This window comes from Symphalangus syndactylus, chromosome 2 (genome assembly GCF_028878055.3).
Source record: "Symphalangus syndactylus isolate Jambi chromosome 2, NHGRI_mSymSyn1-v2.1_pri, whole genome shotgun sequence".
NCBI classification, from domain to species: domain Eukaryota; kingdom Metazoa; phylum Chordata; class Mammalia; order Primates; family Hylobatidae; genus Symphalangus; species Symphalangus syndactylus.
The window spans coordinates 74,717,835-74,730,701 of record NC_072424.2 but is presented as its reverse complement, the minus strand read 5'-3'; the positions used below and the strand labels follow the sequence as shown (position 1 = coordinate 74,730,701).

Genomic DNA, 12,867 nt, shown 5'->3' with positions numbered 1-12,867 from the left:
CTGCTCCATTCTCCTCTGAAAAATGAAAAACAATGCAAATATTGAACATCAGATTCTGAGCTGGGCATTGTGCTAGACACATATTTTTAATCTGTGTAAAACCCCTTAGGTGATTACTATTATCCCAATTTTAAGATGAGCAAAGTGTGTTCAACCAGATTAAGTTACTTGCATAAGGACTCACTTCTGGAAGCAGGGCTAGTGTTCAGGCAGAGAGAACTTGTCCGGGGTCTGGACTCCAGCTCAGGGATCCTACTTGTCTTTCAGTTCATTTGACCTTTATTTGATAATTATTTAGTACCTACTGTGTACTAGCTTTGTTCAATGTGTTGGATACAGCAGTGAACAAAACAGACAAAAGTTCTGTCCTCAGAATTTACATTCTAGTGTGTTGTCAAGACCCTGGGTTTATTTTATTAGTATCTTAAGATATTCAGCCATACACATGCATCATAATACTCCACTCAGATGGAAGCTTCATTCTAAGCAGCATCCTAGTTATACTTTCCTTGGGGATCTGACTTCAATCCTTAACATAAGCCCAACAGGAGTTCTTAAGTTCAGAGTTCCTGTTAATTTATATGTTTTGACAAGAAGAGCTGGAATTATGCATTTATGGTTCAGGTTTTATTTCCATGATTCCCAAAGGGTGACAGCCAATTGTGAGTTTCTGATGGAGTGCATCTGCCTTCTGTTTTGCAATTTGAGGGCCTGAGCAGCACTGGGCCAGGATCAGGTGAAGCAGCTGACACATGCTGGAAGCTCTTTCAATGTTGAATCCAAGCTCTATTGGAATGTGTGAATTCAAAGAATTATTTCATATTGTAATCCCTACTGTCCTGACAGTCACTTCTAACATTACTTTTTCATGCTGCCCGAAGTTCGGTGGAATTTCTATGAAAATGAGATTTTCATTTTTAAAATATTTTAACAGGCAGTGAGTCGAATTGCTACCAAGATTAAAGCACATAGACATAATTAAGCAGATTAAAATTTCTTAGCACCCATAGAAATAGAAATACCGTGCCTAAAAAGCCCTGAATCACAAGCATGCTTAAAAGTATCAAAGATAGAAATCTTGGAGCAGCCTGCCACCTTCAGGATAACTTCCCAGTAAATGCTATCTGAGATCACTGATTTCAGCTTCTATAAATTCCAAATACCAATCCCTGTAAAAATGTTCAGTATAATTAAATAAAGGGTTTCACGCGCGTCCGTGTGAAGAGACCACCAAACAGGCTTTGTGTGAGCAACCTGGCTGTTTATTTCACCTGGGTGCAGGCAGGCTGAGTCCGAAAAGAGAGTCAGCGAAGGGAGATGGATTATCATTAGTTCTTATAGGTTTTGGGATAGGCGGTGAAGTTAAGAGCAATGTTTTGGGGGCAGGGGGTGGATCTCGCAAAGTACATTCTCAAGGGTAGGGAGAATTACAAAGAACCTTCTTAAGGGTGGGGGAGATTACGAAGTACATTGATCAGTTAGGGTGGGGCAGGAACAAATCACAATGGTGGAATGTCATCAGTTAAGGCTATTTTTACTTCTTTTGCGGATCTTCAGTTAACTTCAGGCCATCTGGATGTATATGTGCAAGTCACAGGGGATGCAATGGCTTGGCTTGGGCTCAGAGGCCTGACAAAGGGCATTTAAATTAGAGTGGCTGAAGCCGTCTTCCTTGCAGTGCTTTTGCTCTGATTAAGCATTATATTTAATGATTACATTAGTTTTCTTTTTAAAAAACTTTCCCTTTCTTCATTTTGGTTCTTTGATTCTTGTTTTATTATTATTATTCTATTCGATTATCTTTACATCAATATTTTCTTACTTTAAACTGGTTAAAAGCAACCACTCTACTTCATTTTGCTAAGCAGAGATCAGAACACTAAAAATAGATTTTGCAGCCACAGTAAGAGAAATACTGTAACTTCCTTCCTGGTGGGTTTTATTATAGATTAATAACAATATTTCTAAAGGGTCTTAAATAAAAGCAGCACTACAGTAACCCCTTCAGGAAATGGAGAGAGACAGAGAGAAGGTGAATGTAACACTCGTTTTTGTGTGTGTGTGTGTGTTTTCTTTTTTCTGACGTCTTATTGGCTGTTCCTTTCATTAAATTACACAGAGGCTTAAAAAGAATGAAGGCAAGAGAGAAGAGAAATAGGAGAAGGAATGACTCAGCATTTAGTAGCATGGAGAAGTAAATTAGTGTCAGGCCTCTGAGCCCAAGCCAAGCCATCGCATCCCCTGTGACTTGCACGTATACGCCCAGATGGCCTGAAGTAACTGAAAAATCACAAAAGAAGTGCATATGCCCCGCCCCGCCTTAACTGATGACATTCCACCCAAAAGAAGTGTAAATGGCCGGTCCTTGCCATAACTGAAGATATTTCACCACAAAAGTGAAAATGGCTGGTCCTTGCCATAACTAAAGATATTCCACCACAAAAGTGAAAATGGCCGGTCCTTGCCTTAAGTGATGACATTACCTTGTGAAAGTCCTTTTCCTGGCTCATCCTGGCTCAAAAATCTCCCCCACTGAGCACCTTGCGACCCCTACTCTGCCCGCCAGAGAACAACTCCCCTTTGACTGTAATTTTCCATTATCTACCCAAATCCTATAAAACGGCCCCACCCTTATGTCCCTTCGCTGACTCTCTTTTGGGACTCAGCCAGCCTGCACCCAGGTGAAATAAACAGCCAGGTTGCTCACACAAAGCCTGTTTGGTGGTCTCTTCACACGGACACGCATGAAAATTAGTAGCAAAAATAAGATAAGGGAAAGTATAACTAAAATTGATACCATTAGGTCAAATGAGAACGTGATGTAAAAAATAATGGAAAAAGAGAATACAGTGGCTTGAAAAATGCATCAGGCGTAGGGACAGGAAAATAAGAGGCATTTAAATGAGAGCGGCTGAGAACAAATATCGACAACGAACATCCTTTCATTATTTTCCTTTCACAAAAGCAGGAAAGGGCAACTTGAGAGCCCAGTTTGACCCTGGTTCAGTAAGTTCCATTTTTATCGGCTAGCTCTTTGGTGGCATTGCCCTGTGAAACAACTTCAAGGTCAACTTCGTTACTACTTTGATTTTCAACCCTTCACTGAAACTTTGGAATCACGTGGAAGGTCTTATCCAATGCTAGGCCTCACTCCACAAGAATTAAATCAGAAAGTCTGGGGTAGGGCCCGGCACAGAACTTTGCAGAGCTTCCCCCGTGACTCCCTCGGAGTTCCAGGGTTAAGTGCAACCGTGGGTCTGGGGACTTAAGCCCCGCCAACTCCTGCGGGAAGCGGCCCCAGTGCGAGCCGTCACTCGCTCCGAAGATAGGGGCTCCCTTTTAAATGCCCTGGGCAGAGAAGCGGTGTGTGGCCTCCCGACCGCTAGGGGGCGACGGGCACGCATTTAAGCGCCCGCGGCGGGGCTTCCTCTCACTTGTGCGCATGCTCCGGGCGTCCCGGAGGTTTCCTGCGCTGGTGTTCCCACGTGCGGCCTGAACCTGAGGGCATAATGTTATGAGGAGATGGGAGCCCTAGTGATTCGCGGTATCAGGAATTTCAACCTAGAGAACCGAGCGGAACGGGAAATCAGCAAGATGAAGCCCTCTGTCGCTCCCAGACACCCCTCTACCAACAGCCTCCTGCGAGAGCAGATTAGTCGTGAGTGGTGCGAGGGCGTTTCGGGGCGCGGGGGCGCGGAGTCCCTGTGCTGCCTGGCTGTGCCTTGTGTGGGTTCGGAGGCCGAGGGATCGGCGTCAGCCTGCTCGGCCGCAGCCGCTGGGGTCGGCGGAGCGTTGGAAGGGGGAGCCATTTGGCCGGTGACATTGAGACTGCCCTCCGCGCCCGCGGTGAGGTCGGCGGCCCCGCCTACTTCCGAGTCCCAGAGGCAGCGGCCAGTGCTGCGGCTAACCCGGCCCTAGCCGACTGCTGTCACAGACTTGATACAGGGAATAAAAATCCGAGAGGGTCACAGAGCTTTCTCTAGGGGTCTTCACTGGACGATGGACGCCGAGCCTGACCTGGAATTTTGATTTCCATTTATTTTCCTAACAGTCCAAATGATTATGTTTATTTTTTTTTAAATTAAAGTGGTTAGGCCGGGCGTGGTAGCTCAAGCCTGTAATCTCAGCACTTTGGAAGGCCGAGGCGGGCAGATCACCTGAGGTCAGGAGTTCGAGACCAGCCTGGCCAACATGGCAAAACCCCGTCTCTACAAAAAATACAAAAATTAGCCGGGCGTGGTGGCGCGCGCCTGTAGTCTCAGCTTGTCGGGAGGCTGCGGTGGGAGAATCTCTCGAACCCGGGAGGCGGAGGTTGCAGGGAGCCGAGATCGCGGGACTGCACTCCAGCCTGGGCGACAGAGCGAGACTCTGACTCAAAAAAGAAAAGAAAAAAAAGAAAGTGTGTTAAGCGTTTAGGATATTACAGGAAATTTTCCTTGATTTTAATATTGTGACTTTTTTTCCTTTCCTTAGTCTATCCAGAAGTTAAAGGAGAGATTGCTCGTAAAGATGACAAGCTGCTGTCGTTTCTAAAAGATGTGTATGTTGATTCCAAAGATCCTGTGTCTTCCTTGCAGGTAAATGTGTGTTTGATTAAGTGAATACACAATTTACTTATTTTGGGACTTCAGGAAAATAATTAAGTGTGGCAAGTCGTTAAAAGAGTGCTCTGCAAGTGTGTGTTGTGACTAATCTACGCGCCTTGGCAAAGTTTCAGCACAGTGGTCTAAGACAGCAAGACACTTAATGCCTTGGTTCACTGGATATTTACCAGAATTCTAAAATAACTTGTGGAAGTATTGATACGGGCAAGTGTGTGAATTATTTTATAGTATTTCAGAATTTGTAGGATTTGGTAAGGCATTACTTCCAGTGGTTGTCATTTGAGTGACAGTAGCAGAGCTTTAATATTATTTTCTCATTTTTCTGTGGATTGAGGTATGTTCTAATCTCAAAGACTCCTTTAGTAAGTAGTGTTGTTGGATTTTGTGGGGTGTTCTGTTTGTCTTTTTAAGAATGTATTCAGATAGGGTATTTAAAATTAGAAGGATCAAAGAATATATTGGGAATGGGAACCTATGTGTAAATCCATATACTGTATTATGTAAGTCCTGGGCACAAGTGCTTTGTATATAGTGATGAACAAAACTAGTCCTTATTCTCACAGGGCCTATGATGTTGTGAAGGACACAGACAATTAAACAAATGAGCAATAATGTGACGGTAATTATGGGAAAAGTACGTGCACTGTTGAGTATATTGGAGGGACCTCTTTGAAATGGGAGGATCAGAGATAGTTTCTGAGGAAGTGATAGTTATGCTTAGGCCTGAGGAGGGATCAGTTGGAGTTAACCAGATGAGTTTTTGGGGGCAGGAAGATTCTAGTTAGGGGTAAAAGTTTGATTAAAGGCCAAGGAAGTGCCAACAACTTCCAGATTTTTTTTTTTTTTCATTCTAAAATATTCTGGTACTGTCCCTCTCTCTGGATATTTGCACAGATAGAACGATTAATACAATTTTCACTACAGAGGAGAAATAAAACAAGATTTGTAAATCGCTGCACGTAGTAATTGTAGGGTCCAGTTATCACCAAATGCTCACATGAAAAAAGTATAGGGTTAATGTCTATGTTCTTATGTCATTTTAAAATGTGTTGAGTAATACTCCCCAAGTATTCTTTCTTTCATGTTACTTAATTATGCATCTGAAAATTCACTCTTGGGAGCAAAAAAAAATTAATGCTTTGTATGTATAAGACTCAGTTATACATATAATGCATAAAGAGATATGTATATAGTGATATTAAAATTTCCCGGGGACATTAGGAAAAGTCTAAATAGATTCCTTAGGGAGAGTGATAATGAAAACTGGAATTGCCTTTTGTTTATGTTCTGTGTCCCTTTTTTTCCTTCGGGCAGTTCATAGTTGTGATGCCTCTAGACATCACTGATACTGTGCCTTTCATATGGCAAATAATTTATTTGTTGTCTGACTTTTTAACATATTTATTCAAAATTCTGTCAAATATTTCAGTCTTTTTGCCTTTTGTGATAAAGGAATACTGGGCCCACTCTACCATCATATAAACTATTCTGTATTCTAGTAGTTTTATAACTACATTTTATATTAAAATCTTTATCTGGCATTAAGTGTGGTTTTTGATGTGTGGAATAGATCAGTTGAACCTCTTTTCAAACAGATGGCTAGTTGTGTAAATATAATTTGTTGAATAGCCCAGACCTTTCTTCACTTAAAATGCATCTCTAGATAGACATATGGGTCTATTTATGGACTCATCAATTTTACTTATTTTTCTGTTTTTACACTAGAACCGTAGTTTTAATTAATAGAGCCTTATAATGTGTGTTGATATTTCTTACAGTCTTCTCTTATTCTTTTAAAAAGTTTCTTGTCTCTTCACACATTAATATTTTTCCAGATGAATTTGAGGATGAAATTGTCAGGTTCTTTAATAAGTCCTATTTGGATTTTGAGTATAATTGAATGGGAATTTATGGATTAATTTGAGGAGAATTAACATTTTAATTATTAAGTCTTTGAGGGGTAAAGGGAATGTTGTTACTGTGATGGGAGCTTGTTTCACTTTAAACTGTTTATTGCTACTACAGTAGTCTTCCTTTATCAGCAGCTAGGTTCCAAGACCCTCAGTAGATGCCTGAAACTGAGCATAGTACTGAACCCTATATATACTGCTTTTTCCTATAAGTATATACTATGATAAAGTTTAATTAACAACTAATAAAATGGAACAATTACAACAATTTCAGCGTTAGAAGATTCATTCTTATTATCCATGTTAACACTCTCACCATGTGATTTTTTTTCTTCATTAAGTCAATAACTTTTAACCTTTTCACTTGAAGGAAGCACTTTATGGCTTCTCTTTGGCATAACTGAGTTGCCAGCATCACTAATCTTGTGCTTTGGGGCTATTCTTGGTAAAGTAAGGGTTACTTGGACACAAGAACAGTGATGCCACACAGTCTGATAATCAGAATGGCTACTAAGTGACTTAACAGGCAGGTAGCCTGTACAGTGTGGATACACTGGACAAAGGGAGGATTCACATCCTAGACAGGATGGAATGGATAGTGTAAGAATTCATTATGCTGCTCAGAATGGTTTGCAGTTTGAACCTTATGGATTGTTTACTTCTAGAGTTTTTCATTTAATATTTTTGGTCTGTGGTTGACTTCAGGTAACTGTAGATAAAGCCAGGTACTACTATATATCAGAAAGTGGATGGTTTTTATAGTGTAGCTATCCACATTGCTAGGTTATTATTTCTGTTAGGTTTTCAGTTGATTCTCTTTTCTAAAGATATATCTATGTAGAATTAAAAACTTCTGTTTCTAGTATTTATACTTCATTCTTTTATTGTGTTGTATACATTAACATGCCAGTGAAAGTAGGCATTCTCATCTGTTCCTTCCTTCCACAGGATGTCTCAAATGTTTCAGCGTTAATTATAATAGAATGATACTTGTTTTCGATTAAAAAATACTTATATCACGTTTGGGACATTTTCTTCTATTTTTAATTTCCTAAGGGTTTTTTTTTTTTTTCAGTCGAGAGGATTTTGAATCTTCTTAGATTTTTTTTGTGTCAAATAATTATTAATTTTAGTATTTACTATTAATTAGAAAGGAAATCTGAATACAGATGTGCTTGGAGTGGAAGGAAGATCTACCTTACCTGGGAATAGGAAAATGAGAGAAGCTTTGAGATTTGCAAAGTGAAGAAATTGAGAAGAGTGTTTCAGGCCTAGTTTGCAATATAAAGATGCAAGAGTGTGTGATGCCTTTGAAGAATGGTTAGAGTTCACTGCAGTTATGGGAAAATGTGAAGTGTGAATTTGGGAGAAGTGAGTTGGGATGGAGAGTGATAGGGGTCAGATCGTAAAGGCCCTTATTTTTCTTGCTAAGGAGTTTTGTTTTATTCTGAAGACAATGGGAAGTCATTAAAGAGTTAATGGTCAAAAAGTGATGTTAGATTTGAAAGTAGCCTGGCGGGGGAACAAAGTGCATTTTATCTTATTAGAAGAGATCAAATAGGAGGTATTTGCAGTCATTTCTGCAAGAGACATTGGCTTGGACTAGAGTGATTTAGCAGTATGGGGGAGAAGTGAGTGAGTTTGAGAGAGACATATGATGCAGTATCAACAGGATTTGGTCATTGATTGGTGTAATGAGTGAAGGAGAGGGAGGTGCAGGTATAATCTCATTTTTGGCATGAGAGATGGGTAGTGTTGGTCATTGAGATTGAGGATATGGGAGTAGAACTGGTGATAGGTTTAGTTTCAGATAGTATTGAATTTGAGGAGCATGTAGGTCATTTAAGTAGAGATACCTATTAAGCATTTGGGTTGGGAAATCAAGAAAAGGTCTTGGTTTACGATCACAGCTTTGGAAGTAATTAACTTGTAGGCAGTAATGGAAGTCAGAGGAGTGTGTGGAATTACTTTGGAAGAATGTGTAGAGTGAGAAGAAGGCCTGGGCACTCTTAAATGTCACACACTGACATTTAAGGGTAAGCAAAAGGAAAAGGGTCCATGAAAAAACCCCTGAAGGACCCACTGAAAAAACCGATGGAAAACTGAGAGGGCAGCATGGAAACCAAGGGAGAAGATAGTTATAGGTACATTGGAGTGGTCAGCAGTGTCAGATGTAGTGAGATACTATAGTGAGTTCAAATGAGGTCTAAAAAGTGTCCTCTGAATTAAGCAACTAGGCAGTCATTAGAGATAGCAAGCATTATTTCTTTTAAACATTACCTGAAGAGAAGGAAACTCGTCATAAAAGAGGTGTTGGTTTTGGGTTTGGTGGGCATGTTAAAAAAGATAGTAACTGTAGCATTTCTATATTTGACCAAAAAGCAGCAGTAGGCACGGTGCAGTAAAAAAAAGGAAAAGAAAAGAAAGAATGACAGGCATAGCTAGGAAACAAGAATGGAATGCAGAGCACACACGCTGGGATTAAGCTGGGATGGGACAGATAGATGGAAGGATGGGTGTGCATAGGATGTTTTATTTATACTGGAGTGTATTGGAGGCATTAGTTTATTTTTTCAGGGGAGACAAGATCACTAGCAATATTTCAATTCATTCAAGGTGTTTGGGAGTACTGAGTATGAAATACAAAGGTGGGAAACAGAATAGATGTTATCAAGCCAGCTGTTAGGGTGGCATCAGAATCCTGTCCTTTTAAAACAGGTGCAGTTTTTAATCAATTATTTTCATTGTTCTTTTAAAACACATGAAATAATGTGGTGAGTGGGTGGTATACATTTGATTATTATTTTCTAGAGCTACCTACATTTCTTAACGATAGAGCTATAGTTATGAAAAGGCAGGCCGGGCGCGGTGGCTCACGCTTGTAATCCCAGCACTTTGGGAGGCCGAGGCGGGCGGATCACGAGGTCAGGAGATCGAGACCACGATGAAACCCCATCTCTACTAAAAATACAAAAAATTAGCCGGGTGTGGTGGCAGGCGCCTGTAGTCCCAGCTACTCGGAGAGGCTGAGGCAGGAGAATGGCGTGAACCCGGGAGGCGGAGCTTGCAGTGAGCCGAGATTGCGCCACTGCACTCCAGCCTGGGCGACAGAGCGAGACTCCGTCTCAAAAAAAAAAAAATAAGAAAAGGCAATGTGGCAAAAGTACTATTAAACTATGGCTCATTATAATAAGAAAATGAAGTTTGGAAAATCATGTATAGAATTTGTGTTAGTCCATTCTTGCACTGATGTAAAGAAATACATGAGACTGGGTAGTTTATAAAGAAAAGATGTTTAATTGGCTCACGATTCTGCAGGCCATACAGGAAGGATAGCAGCTTCTGCTTCTGGGGAGGCCTCAGGAAACTTATAATCATGGTGGAATGGGAAGCAGGCACAGCTTATATTGCCAGAGCAAGAAGAAGTGGGGTGTGGGGGAGGTGCTACACGGTTTTAAACAACCATATCTGGTGAGAACTCTATCGCAAGAACAGCACCAAAGGGGGAAATCCACTCCCATGATCTAGTCACTTTCCACCATGCCCTACGTCCAACTTTGGGGATTACAGTTTGGTGACATGAGATTTGGGTGGGGACACAGATCCAAACCATATTAGTTGTTATTTGAAGAGGAATAGTGTAGATTTGAGAAGTATGAAAGTAGATGTCAAATCTTTTCTCTCATCCTAAACCCTTTTTTTTTTGATACTAGGTAAAAGCTGCTGAAACATGTCAAGAGCCAAAGGAATTCAGATTGCCGAAAGACCATCACTTTGATATGATAAATATTAAGAGCATTCCCAAAGGCAAAATTTCCATTACAGAAGCATTGACACTTCTCAATAATCATAAGCTTTTTCCAGAAACCTGGACTGCTGAGAAAATAGTGCAAGAATACCAGTTAGAACAGAAAGATGTGAATTCTCTTCTTAAATATTTTGTTACTTTTGAAGTCGAAATCTTCCCTCCTGAAGATAAGAAAGCAATACAATCAAAATGAAGAAAATCACAAAAATTTCCTGTGTGTACTCCTCATCCCTCCTCCTGTATATTTTCTCATTTTTTGCATATTAAATTATGTTAATTACCAAATATTTAATGCTCTTATTGTAAAGGCATACTCTTAATATTTATTGAGCTCCCTGACTTTTCAAGATTGCCATAGAAAATATTTTGTTTTAATTTGGTTTAGGCATATTTCGTAAGTGCATGTCAGCGTGACTAATCAGCACATCTGTACCTTTATTATGGTGAAAGAGTTAATTTGTTATTTTAGGCACATACACCAACTTTTAAATTGGTCATATTACCCCTTGGGAAATGTCCTGAATCCCTCAACTGAGTTTTACTTTCCAAATTAGGTATTTAGTTCATTCTTCATATGTGATAGTGAAAGTAAAAGCTTTCCTGACCCTTAAGACTGACATTTTCTTGCTAGGGAAAGAGACTCGATAGCAGGGTAGACTAACAGTATTTCCCAAATAAAGGCACACAGGAGAAAACGAATCAATAGAATCTAATTAAAATTACTACTCCAGGGAATAAGAAGTATTGAGGATTTATTTTATTTTGAATTGGTTTTAAGTATGGAATAATTGTCTTTACAGTTATAAAAAGTAATTAGTGGTGTTTACAAAATGTTGGGAATTTCTGCTTTGACAGATAGGTAAGTCCCATGGGAATTTCTGCTTTGACAGGTAAGTCCCATGGCCTTCAGAGAGGCAAGCAGCAGTAGAAACTTTCAAAAAAGTATCATTTCTCTGGATTTAACGTGGAAATAGAGAAAAATTTAAAGAATAATTTAAAAACCATGGTAAGTGAAATTTGGTGATTACATATAGTTTCGGATGTTAATGCTAGTTGAGAGAAGAGAGAAAAATAGCAAGTAGAAGCAGAGAACAGATCATTGGAAGGAACCTGAGAAATTGCCGCTTCATCCATTTTAGCAAATTTAATTAGCATAGCATGTACCAATACTAGGATCTTGAGTGAGAGTGTGTGAGTTTAGCTCTGCCTAATATATTACTACTTGTGGGTTCTTTGGGAGACTGTATCTTCTTCGAGATTGAATTTCTTCTATAAAATGAGCATAATGCTACCTTAAATGTAAGGGTTATCATGAAGATAAATAATAAAGGGCTACAAAGGACCAAGCAAATAGGAATTCTTTTTTGCGGTGGAGAAACAAGTGCCTGGGGAGAATATATGACCTAAGGTTCTGTAGTTTATGACCTAACCAGGCCCAGAATTTAGTTTTTCAAATCCTAGTAATGTGTTTTTTCTGTCTTGCCAAAAAGTAGCAAACCTCAAAGAAGGGAAAATATGTGAATTGTGGGTATATTAGGGTTATTAGTGCTTCCGAGAGAAGATAGGCGTCACTACTTCCCAGAGATGCCCCTGGAAATGGTATAGAGGATGTTGAACAATTCAACGTGATGACGGAATGAGGCATTTGTAGTAATGCTGAGAACAGAAAAATGGACTAAGTGGAAAATTTGTAAGCATGTCTTTGAATGTAGATTTGTTATGTGAACAAACTACCTAGTTTATTTTTAGTTCAATACAATAATTGTTTTAAGAAAACATGAAATAACTACTCAATATAAAATGCATTTTAAAACTAAATAAAAACTTTATTCTTTTTATTATAATGTTCACTAGCTGAGTCACAAATACTAGTACACTCTTCTGAGTCATCTTCTCTATTCATACCTACATTGTGTGGTTAGGCATCTGTTATGTGGTGTCACATGATAAAATAACTTCTTCCCATACCATTCATCAGTCCTACTATACTGCCTTTTATTATATATAGGAGAGCACTTGGTAGCAGTGATGTCAGAAAGTGCATGGAACTTAGATTCAGAAAACGTTAGTTTAGATCTCAGAATCACCACTAGCCATGCCATCTAACATTTTAAAAGTAATTACTACAGTCTGATTGAAGTGCTTTACATGTATTAACTTGCTTAATACTTACCATAGGTACAAGGATAAGTAGCCATATTTTAGAAGCACAGAGAGCTTCAGTAACTTCAAAGATTACTTAGTAAGTGTTGAAGCCTGGATTTAGTCCTGTTAGGTTATTTTCAGAACCTTGTGCTTCCAACTGATACACTATGTTGCCTTTGTAAGATTATGAGAATTAATGAGATGTCATGCAAAGTGCCTGGGACATACGAGGGCAGGACTACTCAATGCTCACTGTATATGAGAATCACCTGTAGAATTCTGGGAAAATACAGATGTCTGCTATGAGAGGCTGGTGTAAGTCTGGGAGACACCTGGGTTCGTGGATTCTGGATCACGGGTGTTTAAAAAATATCTATGACCAGTGCCACCAGCATGTTCC

General features: G+C 39.6%; 1 protein-coding gene across 1 annotated transcript; it reads left to right on the top strand.

Annotated features, from left to right (window-relative positions):
- Positions 1-3,317: 3,317 nt before the first annotated feature.
- NDUFAF4 (NADH:ubiquinone oxidoreductase complex assembly factor 4) lies at positions 3,318-12,160 on the top strand. Its single transcript, XM_055259293.2, has 3 exons — positions 3,318-3,658; positions 4,474-4,577; positions 10,228-12,160. The coding sequence occupies exons 1-3, from the start codon at positions 3,523-3,525 to the stop codon at positions 10,513-10,515; spliced, it is 528 nt and encodes a 175-aa protein (XP_055115268.1). The 5' UTR covers positions 3,318-3,522; the 3' UTR covers positions 10,516-12,160.
- The last annotated feature ends 707 nt before the right edge of the window (positions 12,161-12,867 follow it).